Raw genomic sequence first — 15,325 nt, 5'->3', positions numbered from 1 at the left:
TTTCTTTTTCACATCGATGTTTCTCTCTCCCTGTCTCCCTTCTTCTCTCTCTAAAAATCAATAAAAATATGTACTTGTGTGAGGGTTTACAAAAAAAATCATTTCCCAAAAGTCTCCAGTGAGGCTGGAGCTCTGGCCTCCGGGACAATGTAAGCTTCAGAGGCCAGGTCTCGTCCCCTTGAAGTGGGGAATGAGACCTCCTGGGCCACACTAGGGCCCTGCCAACCCTGAACCTTCCAGAGTGCTGGCCATGTGCCTGCCAAACCCATGCTCTTCTGAGCAAAGTGACCCAGTGACTCTCCCACTCAGTCACTACTAAATGGAGTTGATAAGGATGCCTGGGCACAGGGCCACTACTTTCTAGATTGTATTATGGCCTTGGCTGAATGTTCTGTACCTCACTGTGAGATGTATAGAGAGAGTTGACTGCTGGGAACAGAGGAACAGAGCGAGAAACACCCTCAACCCCAAACACTTTGAGTTTTGTGGGAGGGACAACTTGAAATAGCAGTTCTGAGGCTGCTCAGGAGGCTTCTGAGGGACAGCTGGGGACTTGGGGGACCTAGAGTCATTATGCAGAATTTAGAATTAGGTAGAATCTAAGAGCTCTTCAGGCTTACCCATTTCCTCTCTGCAGGAGGGGAAAATGAGCCCGAATTGGGCAGAGCCTTGCTCAGAGTGATGAGCCAACTGGCCACCCACAGCTTTCCCTTGAGAAACCCAGGATACTCCAGACAACAGGTCGGTCTCTGAAACTCTATTGACTGCCCCCCAGCCTGCCATGGAGGACGCTGTGTTCCCTGGGCCTGGGGCATTCGTGGAGCTCAACATTTGTTGATCTGGGACCTCATGGGCCTCATGGAACTGAACAGAAGCCAGCAGAAACCCTTTGGAAAGGAGTGGAGTCCCATCAACTTTCACCTGAAGGGCCAGCAGCTCCCTGAAGTGTAGGTTCACCTCCCTGCATCCTTTGACATTGCACTTTAACTGGGCCCAAGGCAAAGCCATGGAAAGGAAGGAACCCTGATGGAATATTCCAGGAATCAGTGTGAGGAGCCGGAGGGCTGCTGTTCCTGGCCCCTGAAATCACAGCTTCTGAGCAGTGGCCATTTCTGCCTTTGGGAAATACTCTCTCCCTGTCAGAGGTTGTAAACCCCCCACTGGGCAATCACCATAAGGGTGGGGGGCAGGAACTGCCTCCTGAGGCCCCACCCCAGTGGGTGCAGCCTCCGGCTACTGCTAGCACTTCTTCAGGACCAAAGCCCATATATATTTCATGTTTCTTTCATACATTCACTTTAAGTGATACTTTGGAATATCTGGAACCAGATCCCATGAGGCTTTGGCTACCAGTTACCCAGCCTGAGTGGAGTATTGATATGGGGGTAGTTACACACTCACCTGCTGACTCCAGACAGGATGGGTTCAAATCCCAGCTCTGCCACTTAGAAAATGAGTGATTTTGAACAAATTACCTAACTTTAGTTTCCTTAGCTATAAATGGGCCTGATAAAAGTCTCGCCTAGCGCTGCTGGGAGCATGGATTGAATTAATTCAACTAAGACACTTAGAACTGTGCCTGGCTACAGGAAGCACTGAGTCAGCAGTGGCTGTTGCTGGTCATTCCTGTGCATGTTGCTAGTGTCATTTGGTCCCTGAACCTGTGGGATGAGCTGTGTGCAGGGTACGCTCAGGGCATTCAGAGGGCAGGGGGCAGGTGGCGGCAGAGAACAGGGTGAGGTGCGGGTGAATTAATATGGGCTTCCTCCAGGCCTCCAGGTCTGCCGTGACCCCCGAGTCTCTCTGAGGGGCAGCATCTTGAATTGCCTCCCTGCCATTCTCCCTTCCACAGAGCAGCCAGCCTGGGAGGGACATAATCTCTCTTTAATGGAAGTCATGGGTGCTTTCACACAGGGGACCCCTTGGACAGGGAGGTGTGGTCTGGGCAGCAGGTCAGGATGCTGTTCTCCTCCAGGACAGGACAGGCATGCTGGCTGGGGGCTCAGAAGATGTCAGGGACTATATAGTCAGTGTGAACACCATCGATCAGTCCTGCTCCATTGTTGTGGACGAACCAGCAGGTCACCTCAGCCCCGTGCCGGGGGTCCTTGCTGTAGTCTTTTTGCAAGCCCCTGGGGAGAGACAAGTCAACTTGGGATCACCTTTTGGACCCAGCACAGCTACATCTCCCAGGAAGCCCACCCCACCCATGTGACACCAGGAGGAAGGCCTGGACCAACAATGGGCAATGTCAAGGACAGAGATGCTGGGAGAGTAGCCCACCCACCTGGTGACCGTAAGCCTGTGGTTCTTCACCACCATTGTGGCATCTGTTTTTGTGGAGTCAGAGCCGGGGTGGAGGTCAGACACTTGATAATCAAAGGGGTGAAAGAATTGTCCTGGAAAGGCACATTGGAGGCAGCAGTTACCGGCAGGGACCCTTGCTCATGCCTTGCATTTAGTGGTGCTCACTGGAGGTTTAAAGAGTTGCTTGAATATTTTCAAGGGCTTGACTGTTTCTGATAGATTTTGGCATCAAAGCCACTTGTTTAGTTCACCTGCTATAGAGAAGCAGATATACTGTCAAGTGGTTATACCTCCTGTCTTTTGGGGCCAATTCCAAAGGAATCTGGCTGGGAGAGAGGTTTGGTGGGTAGGTGCCCACAGAGAACAGGGTCTGCAGGTAGGTCACGAGGAGACGCAGTGTAGCTGATGACCCATCCCACCCAGGAGGTCTCTGGGAGCCCAGTTTCACTGTGTTTGATCACAGCCTTTTTGAGGGACAAGACCCTCACCAGGACAAGCCCTCTTTGGATCTCTGAGCCTTGGAGGTCATGTTGGAGGTGAGCCTGTCCTGATGCCCAGCTGCAGAACTGACCAGTCCACTGGCTTCAAAGCCCCACCCCCACAGCTCTGCCCGCCTGCTCAGCCGTACCCAGCAGCCCGTGTGTCTGCGCAGACATCCGGTGACTATCCAGCACGTAGAAGCCCAGGAAGTCCTGTTGGATGGCACTCCCCTTCCATACCCGGTGCAGGACGACCTCAAAGGTGCCTCCATCGTCCACAGACACCACCAGGTTTCTCTTCCTGTTGATGGTCACCACCACCCTGCAGGGGCCATGGGGACATGTGTAGCTGCACTGCACCCCTCTCCATTTAGCCACCCTTGTCCTCTGGACCCAGCTCTTATGACCCTCCTACTCTCACCCCCAGATGATTGGGTGTTACCTGCTCTATGCTTCTAGAATCCCACATGTTGCTATTATATGTAAGGGTCCTTGCAGTGTGCTAGGGCCTGTGCCAAGCCTTTTAAGCAAACTGCATCATTCAGTTCTCGCTCTGATCCTGTGAGGACCGAAGCTCAGAGAAGTTAAGTAATTTGCCCAGGGTCACACAGCTATAAACAGCAGAGCCAAGACTTAGACTCCAGCCTGTCTAATGTCAGAGTCTGTGTTCTTTAACTCCCACTTATCGCCTCTTCCTACAGCTCTGCTGCCCAGCATTGGGCACTGGTGCTCAGAGGAGTTTGTTGAGTGAATGAAGGTGTGAATGAAGGAACAAACATGAGATAAGGCAGGTACTGAAAGAGGAACCTGGAGAACTTTAGAGTTCAGCAGAGGAAGAGACTAGGAGTTCTTCCTGGAAGAGGTGGCCAGCTTTGTTTGGTGGATATAGGGTGGACTGCAGGGCGAGGGTGCCACGGGAACACAGGCATCCAGGCAGCTAGTCCAGAACATGTATCCAGAAACTGAGGGGAATGGGATTGTCCATAGGACCCTACACGTCTTCACAGCCCACATGAAAGCCACGTGACATCATTCAATGACATGGCCCAGGGGACAAGGGCCCAGCAGGCTCAGGCAGCAGAACTGGCTCTGGGGCTTCTGTCTTGGCCCCCACCACACCTACCCCTGCCTCCCTGCCCAGACCCCAGTCTCAGCCTGGTTACCCATCCTGCCGCAGCGAAGCCTGGTCCCTCCAGGAGAACACAGGTCCATGGGAGCCAGAGTTCAGTGTGATGTTCTGAGGAGTCACTTCCAGCTGAAAGCCCGTTACAGGGTTTGCGATCCCCAGCCGTCCGAAGTACGTGGCCTCATGCTGCCCAGGGCTCCTGGCCTTGATGCCAATGAGCTGCCCATTCACTGAGAAGCCTGCAGTGGGGCAAGGGGCCATCCAGGTCAGAGGGGCCAGCTCTTGCTAGACACTCACCCAGCCGCCTTTGCTCATGCCTCCTTCCTGGGAGATCCCCACACTCCACCCAGGCCAGGCCACCTTTAAGAGTCTTACCTCCCGAGGGGATCCTTCAGGACTGGTCCAGGCTACACACAACACTACCTCCCTTCTCTTCCCTCCTGCCACACTACCTATCCAGTATGTAGCCCTCAGGTCTGGGCTCTGAAAGAGGTCTTGCAGGACTTGGCCTGCTCCTTTCTGTGACCCCTGTCCCTGACACAGGGGCAGGTCACAGTAGGTGTTGCAGACATTTGTGGGGCCTCTTCCCAGAGGCCTCCTCTGACCTGAGCAGCCAAAAGGCCCCTTCCCCACCTTTACTGTTCTAACGCAGCAGGCCTCATGCTCTGAAACTGTCATCTAAGAATTTGTTCACTTAATTGTCTCCTCTAAACTCCATGAGAGCAAGAACTTTGTCTCGGTTCTCGCTGTGTCCCTGGCCCCTAGCACACACTCAACAAACATTTGCAGATGGACTGACTGAACTGGAAGGACAGAAGTGACTGAGGAAGGGGAGGAAGACATTCCCATCACCTGAGCATTGCTGGGGAGACGGACTCTGAGGCTCCCTCAGACATGCTGGGGAGAAAGGCAGGACAGCTGCATAATTTGCAGGACTCAGTACAAAATGAAAATGAGGGGCTTCTTGTTTAAAAATAGTTAAGAATTTCAAGACAGCAACAGGAGACCATTAAACCAAGCCTGGGACCCTTCTACACATGGGGTCCTGAGCGCCTGTATGGTCACCTGCCCATGAAGCAGCCCTGTACAGGGCCCAGGTAGGTGGATAGGGTGAGAAAAAGGCAAGTTGAGGCCAGCCAGGTGACAGAAGGGTGCACAGGGTGTAGGAAGTGGAGGCCCCAGCCATCATCTTGTCCGTGGCCCAATGTTGAGGGGCAGGGGAGCCCAGGCCCTGCCCTGTCTGGTGGAGGGCATGTTGTCACTATACCTGTGTTGGGGTCCTGCACCAGATTCAGGATCACACCAGGCTCTTCATTGATGTTGAAGCACAGGGTGTCCTCTTTCTGGGGCACGTGGATGATGAAGTGAGGGTCAGTGTCCACTGGGGGCACAGCATGGAGTCCATTAGATTGAGCATTGGACAGATGAAGCTGGCCGGGGGCAAGGGTTCAGTCAGGCAGGGCGTCCCTCAGACCTGCCGAGGACTCACCACTGGTGACTGGGTTTGGCACCGCCTTGACATAGGAGCTGGGCTGAGTCGGAGAAGGCTTCTGCTGGGCCGAAAGCACGAACGCTGACCGGCGAGAGCGAATGGCGTTTAGAAGGAAGGTGGCTGGGCTTCCCCGGAGCTGCTGGCTCCTCTTCCAAGGCCCCTCCCACCCCTAGGCCACCCGAGCAGGAGTGGACACAGAGCCCTTGATGCCTCTTGGGAGGTGGGAAAGGAAGTTTGGCCCAGCCCAGTGGGCCAACTTGTTCTGTCTCCCATGGGGACCTGGTGGGGCTGGTGGCAAAAGGGTCTTGTCTGAGGACTCCCAGGGAGAGGCAGTGAGGAGAGCTGGAGCAGAGGAAGGAAGCCCTGGGCTGCTGTTTCCTCATCAGGCAAAACCCAGGCCTGACGGCACAGCCTCAGGGACAGTAATGTGTAGAGGAGAGAGGTAGAGATGTGTGTCATCAAGATGACTGCCACTTACACTTTCTGCGTCCCAGCATCTCTGTGGAGGACAATGACAGTGTCACCCTTGCTGCCCCACACAACAGGCATGCACCCCTTATTGTCCAAGTGCACCCTAGGCCAGTTCTCCTCCTGGGGGTCCCAGCCCTCCTCGGTGCCCAGGCCTCTTCACAGACACGTGCTCACATGAGGGCCCCAAAGGAGGCCAGCAGGGGTTCAGGCTGTGCCAGGACACAGCAACTAGTTTGTGGCGAAGTGGGCAAGGTCATCTCGGGGAAGAAGAGACCACGAAGGGCTGGAGGCAGGGAGATGGGGGTGGGGAGTTGCCTGCCTGAGTTCTGGAGCGCATGCTACTTGCTCAGCCTCTGGAAGCCCCTTGAGAAAACCAGCGTGGTTTAAAAACTCACCCAAGGGCAGAGACTCTGGAAGGGAGAGAAAGGAAGGAGAATGGAAGCCCAGGAGGGTTTTGGCCCTCAGGAGCTTCCCCAAGGCCCACAGCCTCCCCTTCTGCAGAGACCATACCTTCCGGTGGCTTGTCAATGACAGGCTCCAGGCCGTCCTTGTCTACCAAGCCCCTTATGGTCATGGAGGTCAGCGGGGTTACAAATTGATAGGCCAGCGACATCTGCAGGATCTCGGCCAACAGTTTGGCCTTTTCCTCCCCCTTCAACTTCAACCTGTGGGACAGAAACCTGCTCCAAGCCTGGCAACTTGGCCAACGATGGGCTTGCCCTTCCTTATCCTTCACTCGTCTGGTCACTCATTCACCAAACATGTCCTGAGCATCTGCAGTGTCCTCGGTCAGTGGCTGTCATCAAGGACCTCATGATTTAAAGACCTCCACCCAGAAAGCCTGGAGATTTGGCAGGGCTGAGGGATGTGCTTAGAAATACTCCAAGGATTGAACAGCTATGAGATTCTGGGCAAGTGGTCTCACCTCTCTGAGCCTCAGTTTGCTCATCTGTTAAGTGGGGATAATGACATTCGCCCACATGTTGTGAGGATTAAATGAATGTGCCTGGACACGGTAGCCCCATGGTAAAGAGTGGACTGTCCTGTGGCCCCAGGGGGCCCTGCCCACACTAGTGACTGGTTAGTATTAACTCAGTGAGCAAAGCAGGACAGTAAATCTGAGAGTAAGGGGAACTCTGGGGCGGAAGTGCCTGCTGGGCAGCTGCAGGGGTCATACTGCTTGGCCAGCAGCTCCTGGATGGTGAGGTAGGCCCAGAAGCGTTCCACATGGTTCTCCAGGATGTGGCCCCGCTCTTGGAGCAGTCTCTTCATCTCTTCTTCATCCACCAGGCAGGTTGTCTTGAAATCTTGGCCCTCCTGAGGGTTGTGATGGGGAGACGGGTCGTGAGCTGTGAGGAGCACAGCCGCTGGCTGGTGCTCGAGGCTCCCTGGAGCCTCACCCTTGTCTGGCCTCTACAGCTTCCTTCTCAGCAGCCTCCTTCCCTAAGCCTACTCTTCTCACCCCCATCCGGCCGTTCTCTCCACAAAAGCTTGCTGAGCACCCTCTGGGAGCCACACTGCCCTAGGTCCTGGGCATCCCAGGGATAGGAGAACCAGGCTCTAACCTCATGGGATTACTCTCTTTCATGGATGCCAACAAGCACCCCGCTGCTTCCACCATGCCCTGCTCCCCCAAACATCTGCCATGCCCCCAGTGGGCTGCACCATTCAACCTGCCACAGCACACAGATGTGCCTTCTCTCCCCAGCTACAACAATGGGCAACACTTCCTAATGGTGCCCCATGCACCAGACACTGCATCAGCGTATTATGTGGATTACTCCATTTACTCCACATAGCTCTCCCATGTAGTGTTACTCCCATAGTACAGAAAGGAAACTTAGATCTAGAGAGCTGAATCCATTTGCTCAAGGTCACCCAGCTAGTCAGGGTGGAGCCAGGGTCCAGCTCAGCTCTCCTCTCTCAAAGCCTGCGTTCTGCACCTTCAACCACACTGCAAGGCTTGAGTCCACACCCTGCAGGGCATCCTGACCCTCAGCGTGCACAGGAACACATTGCTCTGCACCTTGACAAAAGTGGGGTGCATAGTAGGTGTTGAGGAAACGCTGTTCAAGCAAAAAGGAAGGGGCTGGCCTCTTGTTCTCTCGTGCCTGGCAGAAAATGGTGTGAGGAGTAATAGGTGGTCCATTTGGGGCCAAGGGACTACAATCAAGGCCATGTTGGCCCCATACCATCCTGTCCCTGGGACACCTTCATGGAAGAATATTCAGGCCTGGGGGGTGGCATGATGCAGGGGTGGGGGCACTACTCTGGGGAAAGAGGGGCCCCTGTGGCGGGTAGGAATGGGGAGCAGTGTAGGTGTGTACCCTCTGGGTACTGCAGGGCCTCTCCACCCTCCAAGGCAACTATTTACCCCATGGGCCTGCACATCTGCCTTGAAGCTGTGCAGTCTGTTTTCAGCGATGCGTCCAGCCACCACGATCTCGGAACCTTCATAGTACTGCTTATGGATGTGCTGGGTCAGGGCCGAGACAGTGTCCTTGGGGTATTGCAACTCCACATCCACCAGCAGGGGTTTGGCTACCTGGTCATAGAAACCCTGCAGGGGCGGGAGGTGCAACTTCAGAACTGATGGGTTACCCTGGGCTCCCAATGGGAAAGCCACTCACAAGTGGGGTGTTGGGATCCATACTTTATAGAAGGAACCATAGGCTCTGAAGGGTTAAGTAACTGGCATGAGGCACACAGTTCATTGAAACCCATGCCAAAGTTTTATCTGCTCCTCTAGGCTGATGGGCAAATGGCTGCCAAGGCGGGGCGCCCTGTGGGCTGCGGTTGGTGGTGCACTGGGAGACCGGGCGGGGTGGGGGAGGAGACCTGCAGCTGCTGGGTGGCGTCGTGGTCCTCATAGATTCTCTGGGCCCGTCCATTGTTCTCCATGGACAGGACCTCCAGGAAGCTGAAGTCCACGTTGTTGCCGAAGCCCAAGTTGTAGAGCGGGAACCTGCCCCCGATGGCATTGCGGACATTCTTGAGGATTTGGGAACGGTCCGTCACCCCTGCAGTCACATACCCAGGCAGTGACTGGATACCAGCTCACAGACATGTGGAGCACCAGGGGACGTTGAGGCACACTCCCTGGGGCCCAAGCCTCCCATCTGAGACCATCTCCAGCTCCCGCAGGCATCTTGAGGTAATGCCTCCTGCTGGCTAACCTGGGAACCGCAACAGCTGCTAACAGCACCTTGCCCATCCATGTGCCTCTATCACAAGCAGGTCTGATTCTGTTCTAAACCCTCCCATAGCTCCGTGCTGTGGCTGTGAGGCCCTGCTGACCTTTCCACCCGTTTCACCTATTCTGCATATGCCTGTGGTTTCCAGGCAGGCCCTGCCCATGCACACACCTTTTTATTGCTTAAGCCGCCCCCTCTGCCAGGATCCCTCCTGCTTCTCCTCAACTCTTTCCAGACTGAGCTCAACAGTCACTCCCTCCAGGAGGCTTTCTGGGAATTTTTGGGGCTGGGTGCCCCTCATCTGTGGTCCCACAGCCTCCCAGCACCCTGTTCTTTCAGGGCCCTTGATAGAGCTTCTGTTCCTGGATCTGCCTCCCCCATGGACCCTGGGGTCCTCAACGACAGAGCTATGTCTTATTCTCTTGGTATCTCTTCTCAGTCCCTAGTCCTGTGCTTGGCACACAGTTGATGCTGAATATATAGTTCATTAAATTCAACCTAGGAATCCTGCCCATCCTCCTGGGCCCTGTGCAGTGCTGTATCATGCAGAAACGTCCCCGATTTCCCAGCTCAGGACAGAAGCCTTGAAGATCCTGCAGACTTTATGGTCTGAAGTCCGTTTTTAGATCAGTGTTTGCCTTTGCCCTGAGCCTTTCTGACCCCCAACAGTATCCCCAGTGCTTGGGTTTCTAAGTGCAGCTTGAATGCCTTCAGTAATGAAGAGATCAGTACCTCCCAAGGTAGTCCTCGAGGTGCTTACCCTCTGTGGGCTCGCCATCTGTCAACATGATAAGAATTGGGGCATGGTTGCTGATTCCTGGGAAGCTTCCCTGATTCAAGATCTCAATTCCCCGGAGCAAACCTCCATTCAGGTTTGTGGCTACAGAGGAGAGAAAGCAGACCAGTATGTTCTCATTCTTAGGGGACAGAGACAACACCAAGGTGGCCCGAGACACCTGCCCTTACACCCGTCCAGGGAGAATCTCCACACGTATTCCTGAGCTGCTTGCAGATTGGCAGCGGATGCCGGCACCAGTGAGCCCTTCCACGATTGCACTCGAGACCCAAAGAGGACCAAGTCGAAGTAGTCCCCTGGCGGAATCTCCTCTAGGATTTTAAGGAGTGCCTCCTTCGTCTGCAAGGACAGGACAGTCAGTGGAAGGACAGAGCTCCAGGATGGTGGCTTCTGTTTGTGCCAGATACCCATTTCAGGGACCACCAGGGCAGAGGTACATGGTAAACAAGCAGGAGGGGATGGCCAGCTGGTGCCAGGAAAGAGCATCCTGCAGGGCCCGGGGTTGGTGATGGGGGAGGGGGAAGACAAAGGTGCCCAGTGTGGAGAGAAGAAATGACCAGGAGTTTCAGGTAGGTGGGATTCAGAAAGAGAACCCAGGGGGCTGGGTTCCTAAAACTGCTCCTTCTGCCCTGGTCGGGTAGCTCAGTTGGTTATACTGTCATCCCAATATGCTAAGGTTGTGGGTTTGATCACCAGTCAGGGCACATAGAAGAAGAAACCAATGAATGCATAAATAAGTGGAACAACAAATCGGTGTCTCTCTCTCTTTCCCTTCTCTCTCTAAAAGCCAATAAAAACAAAAAACTCCACTCATCCAGCTGTGGTTCCGCTGTACGATGGACAAGACACTTAAGAGCACTGTGAGCCATGGCTGTGGCCCTGTTGCAAGATGCCTCCCCAAGGACCCCCATAATTATCCCCAGGTTTCATCTTCTAAGCACTCCCTCATTGATACCCACGACCCTGTGCGCACTATTATTATTCCCACTTAGCCACCAAGAGAAGTGAACGCACTTGCCCACAGTTGCACAGGAAAGAAGTGGCAGATTCCAGAACCCCTAACCACTGGAATTTCCCTTTAAGTCACCCTGCTCTGATCAGGAACAGAAATCCCAAACCCAGACCCTGGCAGCAAAACGAGCGTGGTGTGGGTATCAGGGCTGGAGAAGCTTCCGTTGGGTGAACTGTTTAAAGGCGCGGTTTACCTGCTTTATTTTCTGGCCTTCCATGGAGCCGCTGATGTCAATTACAAAAACCAGGTTCTTGTTCAGGTTCGTCAAGTTTTGGGGGGCAAAGAAGTGGGCAAAGTAGTTATTGGCGACCTGAAACACAAAGGAACAAGTGAGGCCTCCCGCACAAGCTCCCCTGCCCACTCTCTGAGTCTTGGGCCAGAAGCTTTGAGCTCACCAGGAGGTCGCAGGGCTTGTTTCGATTGACATCATAGGTCACCGTGAATTCCCCATCCAGCAAGGTCGTAGAGCATGTGGGACAGGATTGCTGCTGACCCACAGAAGGGCGGAAAAACACATGCCCCTGGAACCATCAAAGGTGTGAGGCATTACTGGTTTGTGCATCTCAAATAGGATGTTTGCAAGGACAACGGGGGGGGGGGGGGGGGAGGAGGAGAGGGAGAGAGAGTGTGTGTTGTACAGGCATAGAAATGAGTCAGGTGGGGCCCTCAGCCAGCTGCTGAGAGTAACACCTATAGGTGGTAGGAAAGAAAACCTGTTCCTTTGCTTATATGCTTCTGAATCTTTGGGATTTTCTTTAATAAGTACCACAACGTTGGGTACAAATTAAAAGCAAATTAACAGCAATATGAGAGCATGAGAGCATCAGCTGATTCAAACTGTGGAGTAAAAAAGTAAGGCTACAGCACTGTGCTGGAAAATAGAACCCACCTGGACAATCAAAGAGCAGACACTGGAAGGAAGGGCCCAGAGTGGGAGCTGAGGTCTGGACTGACTCGGTGTTGGTGCTCAGGGAAATGAGGGATGGTTTTTACTCAGTACTTTTCTATACATCTGTACTTTCAACATTTTCTTTAAAGACTTTTTTATTTTTAGTTTTTGTTTGTTTATAAAAATAAGATGTGTATTAAAAAAAAAACTTGACAAGAATTGCTAGGAAGACAAAGACCCATCCCTTTGGTCCCCTGCTGAAAGCAAGCAAGTTTGCTGACTCTGGGGTGTCACATTTTGTTTAAAAGGACCCCCCCCAAAACTATAAAAAACATTTACTTTAAATGAACCATTATGAATCACTAAAGGTTGCTCCTGGCTCCAGTTGAGGGTAAGTTAGAAAGCAGGGCACTAGCTAGGTATTACCCACCATATGCCATACTCCTCCAGGACTGGGGAGGGGGCAGGCAGGAGGCTCTGGGATTCCTGCAAGTGGGTGGTGAGTGACAAGTGGTAAGTGGCTGGGTAGGCCAAAGACCTCTCCAAACTTAATTATGTTTCCAAGAACACTGGAGCTTAGAATCCTAACCTCAACAGCATCTCACATTTGCTCATGTGCCCTGAATGCTTTCCTATGGGCAAAGAGGAAACTGAGGCTCAAGAAAGCCAATAACTCACCCCAGACCATATAGTCACCATGGGCACCTGCCCCAGCCTCAGCATGCAGGCTTTTGCTAAGTTACTGAGAACCAGGAGTGCCAAGTTCCCCTGGGATGCCAACCAGAAAACACCTGCCTCTCTCACCCCTATGGAAGCCTGAAGTACTTGCCTGGTTCCCAGGCCAAGCTTGGACACTCCATAAGGGATTGGGCCAGGTTAAGAAGTCCCAGAGAGCCTGCCACCACCCCCCAGCCATGCCACACACCTCTTTGCCTGAGAAGGACTTCTTGATGAGTTGAGTCTCCAGTTCCTTGGGGAGGAAGGAGGTCTTGGCATCCAGCTTGCTGATCCCCTGGGGCTCGAAGATGTCCACGTCAATCTGCATCATTGAAGAAATTCCTGCACTAAGGCTCTCATTTGGGCCATCATCAAGTCTCAACCAGGAGCCAACATGTGTCCTGGTCACCTACTGCGTGCAGCACCCACCCAGACCTCAACAAAGGGCGTGGCAAGTTGTAGACACTCCAAAAATATTGGCTAAATGAAGCTGTCCATGCCTACACCCCTCAACTCAGCCACCACGGAGGCACCAGAGAAATCACAGTCCCTTAAGCTGCCCAGGACTTTCCAGTTTACAAACTACCTGGGCATCATTATCTCCTGTGATCCTTGTGGCAGTCCTGGGACAAACAGGAACCCCCATTTAATAGATGAGCAGGCCAAGGCTCAGAGAGGAGGCTGGAAGGTTCAGCGAGCTCCCTGCCCACGGGGAGCCATCAGAGCCCACCCTGAGGAGTCAGTCCCCTTCTCTGTGTGCTCAGGTCTGGGATGGCACGCGATGGGTGCTGAGCCAATGCCTAGAGCCACAGCGAGGCAGAAGCAGGAGGCCTGCTCCTGAGACCGTTACCTGGAGCTGGTGGGCACCAGCAACCTACCTCAAAGTGATGCACCAGCTGCTTGGGCTTGACTTTGATGACGATGTCATACTGCATAAGCTTTCGCTTCAGCACCTCCTCGTAGGTCAGCCGGAACATGGCCTTTCTGCCGGGCCCGATGGTGAGGAGGATGGTAAACTGCTCCATCGTTCTTCCCAAGGCCCTACACATGCCACCAGAGGCAAGAACACAGACAAATGGTAAGTGACATGTGGGTCCTTGTCACCTAAAGCATGGGCCTCAGAATCAAGTTCTCTTATTTTAGTGCTGCGCCCCTGGATCTTTGACCTGCCCCCTTATCTATGCTGGCTGGTCAGAGCCAGGGTCCGAGGACACGGCCCCACTTCTCCTGCAGGCTGGCCTGGGAGACGGGCAAGCCAGCACCAGCCTTGTCCAGGGCACCTGTGCTGGCATTTGGGTTTGGGCAGTTTGCTCACTTCGCATCAGCCTGGGGCTGCTCTCCACCCAAGGCCACCTGTCACGAGGGGAGGACCGCCTCAGAGACCGGGCCAGCAGGGCTCAGACTCACCTGACGACGCCAGCAAGCTCTCCGGAGACGGCCGCCTTGCGGTACTGCTTCCATGCAGTCGCTTTGTCCTTTATGTTCCCGATGAACGCGTTTCCATTTGTTGTGCTGCAGGGAGGAAGAAGCCCTCAGGGGAGGAGCCCTTTCCTGACCACGCAGATCCTTCCTATTGGAGGTGTTTTCAGCCCAGATCCTGGGAAAGCCCTGTCCAGGTGGCCGCCCATGGGAGGGTGTCTCCCGCTGGCCTCCCTCCGCCCACAGGGCTGCTCGGCGGCCCCTCAGCAGTGAGGTGAGCGGCTACAGCCAGAGCCCGGAAAGAAGTCGTGGACACCAGCTTTTGCTCTTTGGGTCCTAGGCTGAAATCATGGTCAGCCCAGAACCGACCTATGAGACTGTTCCTCCCTTCGGAGCTGGAAATGGCCTGTGGCCCTTTGGGGAATGAGGAGATGGTGCACTGTCTGGCCACTTTGAGCCATGGTCTTGGGCTGGGCCAGGTGAAGGGACAGTTCTGGGTGTGGGAGTCAGGCAGGGCACGCACATGGCAAAGTCACTGATGAAGGCTGTCTTGGGGATCTCCACATCGAAGGCCACTTCCTTGGCTTCATTGGCACTGTTGACCACTTGGCTGGTGATGACATAGTGGGCGAAGCGAGAGGTGACTTTGCAGTTGACTTTCAAACTCTGGATGATCACGCCGTCGACAGTCTAAAGTGAGACGTGAGGGCACTGTGGCCTGGGATGGGGGCCTTGAGCCCATGAGAGACCTTGTGTCGTATTGAGGTCAGCACCCAGTTCTTACTGACACAAGGTACCTGAAGACCAGACCTCCCAGGGAGACCCATTTGTTCTCTCCGCCTGAGACCAAGCAGTTGGGCATCAGGTGGGGTGGGAGAGTCCCATTTCTAGGAGATGGGAGTCCCTCTACCCAGAGCGCTAACAGAGGGGCACCCCCCCGGGGATGGGGAAAGCGAGGCTGTAATAGTGGCCCCACCACAGACTCCTTTACAGAGACTCACTCACTGTGTCCACAGCCTGTCGCTTCTGTAAAACAAACCAAGGTCAATGTGAGTGTGAATGCCCAGGCGACCACGGCTTTTTGTTAACGTATGGGACTGGGACACAGCCTGTACCCCCTGCCCCTTGGCCTCACTCTCCGGTCAGAGTTGGTCAAGGTGACTGAGGGTAGCCCCACTCCTTGAGGTGAGGGTCTTGTGTACCCCTCCCAGGCCCAGCTGCCTGTTTCTGCCCCGAGGATTTACCCACATACCTCGCTGCTTTTGAGCCTTTTGGGTGAACCCTGAGCAGTCACAGGCTGCAGGGTGAGGAGGGACACCAGGGACAGGTACAGCAGCCCCCGCAGTCCCATGGTGCCGTCCACGTTCTCAAGGCTCCCGCTGCCTTGTCTCTTCACTCAGACCATCAATCAATAAAGTGCTCG

The 15,325-nt window shown here is 54.2% G+C and overlaps 1 protein-coding gene across 2 annotated transcripts; it reads right to left on the bottom strand.

The window, feature by feature from the left end:
• Positions 1-2,002: 2,002 nt before the first annotated feature.
• Positions 2,003-15,253, bottom strand: ITIH1 (inter-alpha-trypsin inhibitor heavy chain 1). Of its 2 annotated transcripts, XM_016210233.2 has the most exons (22): positions 15,155-15,253; positions 14,908-14,928; positions 14,426-14,592; positions 13,891-13,995; positions 13,362-13,524; positions 12,692-12,805; positions 11,273-11,398; positions 11,071-11,187; positions 10,036-10,204; positions 9,830-9,949; positions 8,714-8,895; positions 8,250-8,435; positions 7,053-7,192; positions 6,386-6,540; positions 6,271-6,285; positions 5,883-5,903; positions 5,402-5,485; positions 5,180-5,293; positions 3,950-4,151; positions 2,936-3,108; positions 2,288-2,399; positions 2,003-2,132 (listed from the first exon to the last, which is right to left on the bottom strand). In XM_016210233.2, the coding sequence occupies exons 1-22, from the start codon at positions 15,251-15,253 to the stop codon at positions 2,003-2,005; spliced, it is 2,715 nt and encodes a 904-aa protein (XP_016065719.2). The 2 variants fall into 2 exon arrangements, with proteins under 2 accessions (XP_016065719.2, XP_087680784.1); XM_087824658.1 differs by lacking the exon at positions 6,271-6,285.
• Between the last annotated feature and the right edge of the window lie 72 nt (positions 15,254-15,325).

Source organism: Miniopterus natalensis, chromosome 15, assembly GCF_054644295.1.
Source record: "Miniopterus natalensis isolate mMinNat1 chromosome 15, mMinNat1.hap1, whole genome shotgun sequence".
Classification (NCBI taxonomy): Eukaryota; Metazoa; Chordata; class Mammalia; order Chiroptera; family Miniopteridae; genus Miniopterus; species Miniopterus natalensis.
Note: the sequence above shows the minus strand (reverse complement) of the source record. Positions and strands in the feature narration are given on the sequence as shown.

Coding starts and splice junctions, on each gene's coding strand:
- ITIH1 (XM_016210233.2), bottom strand. CDS start 15,253: ATGGGACTGCGGGGGCTGCTGTACCTGTCCCTGGTGTCCCTCCTCACC. Junction 3,109..3,949: donor GCTTCGCTGCGGCAGGATGG/GTAACCAGGCTG, acceptor TGGCCCCTGCAG/GGTGGTGGTGACCATCAACA. Junction 2,133..2,287: donor CACAGGCTTACGGTCACCAG/GTGGGTGGGCTA, acceptor GTCTCTCCCCAG/GGGCTTGCAAAAAGACTACA.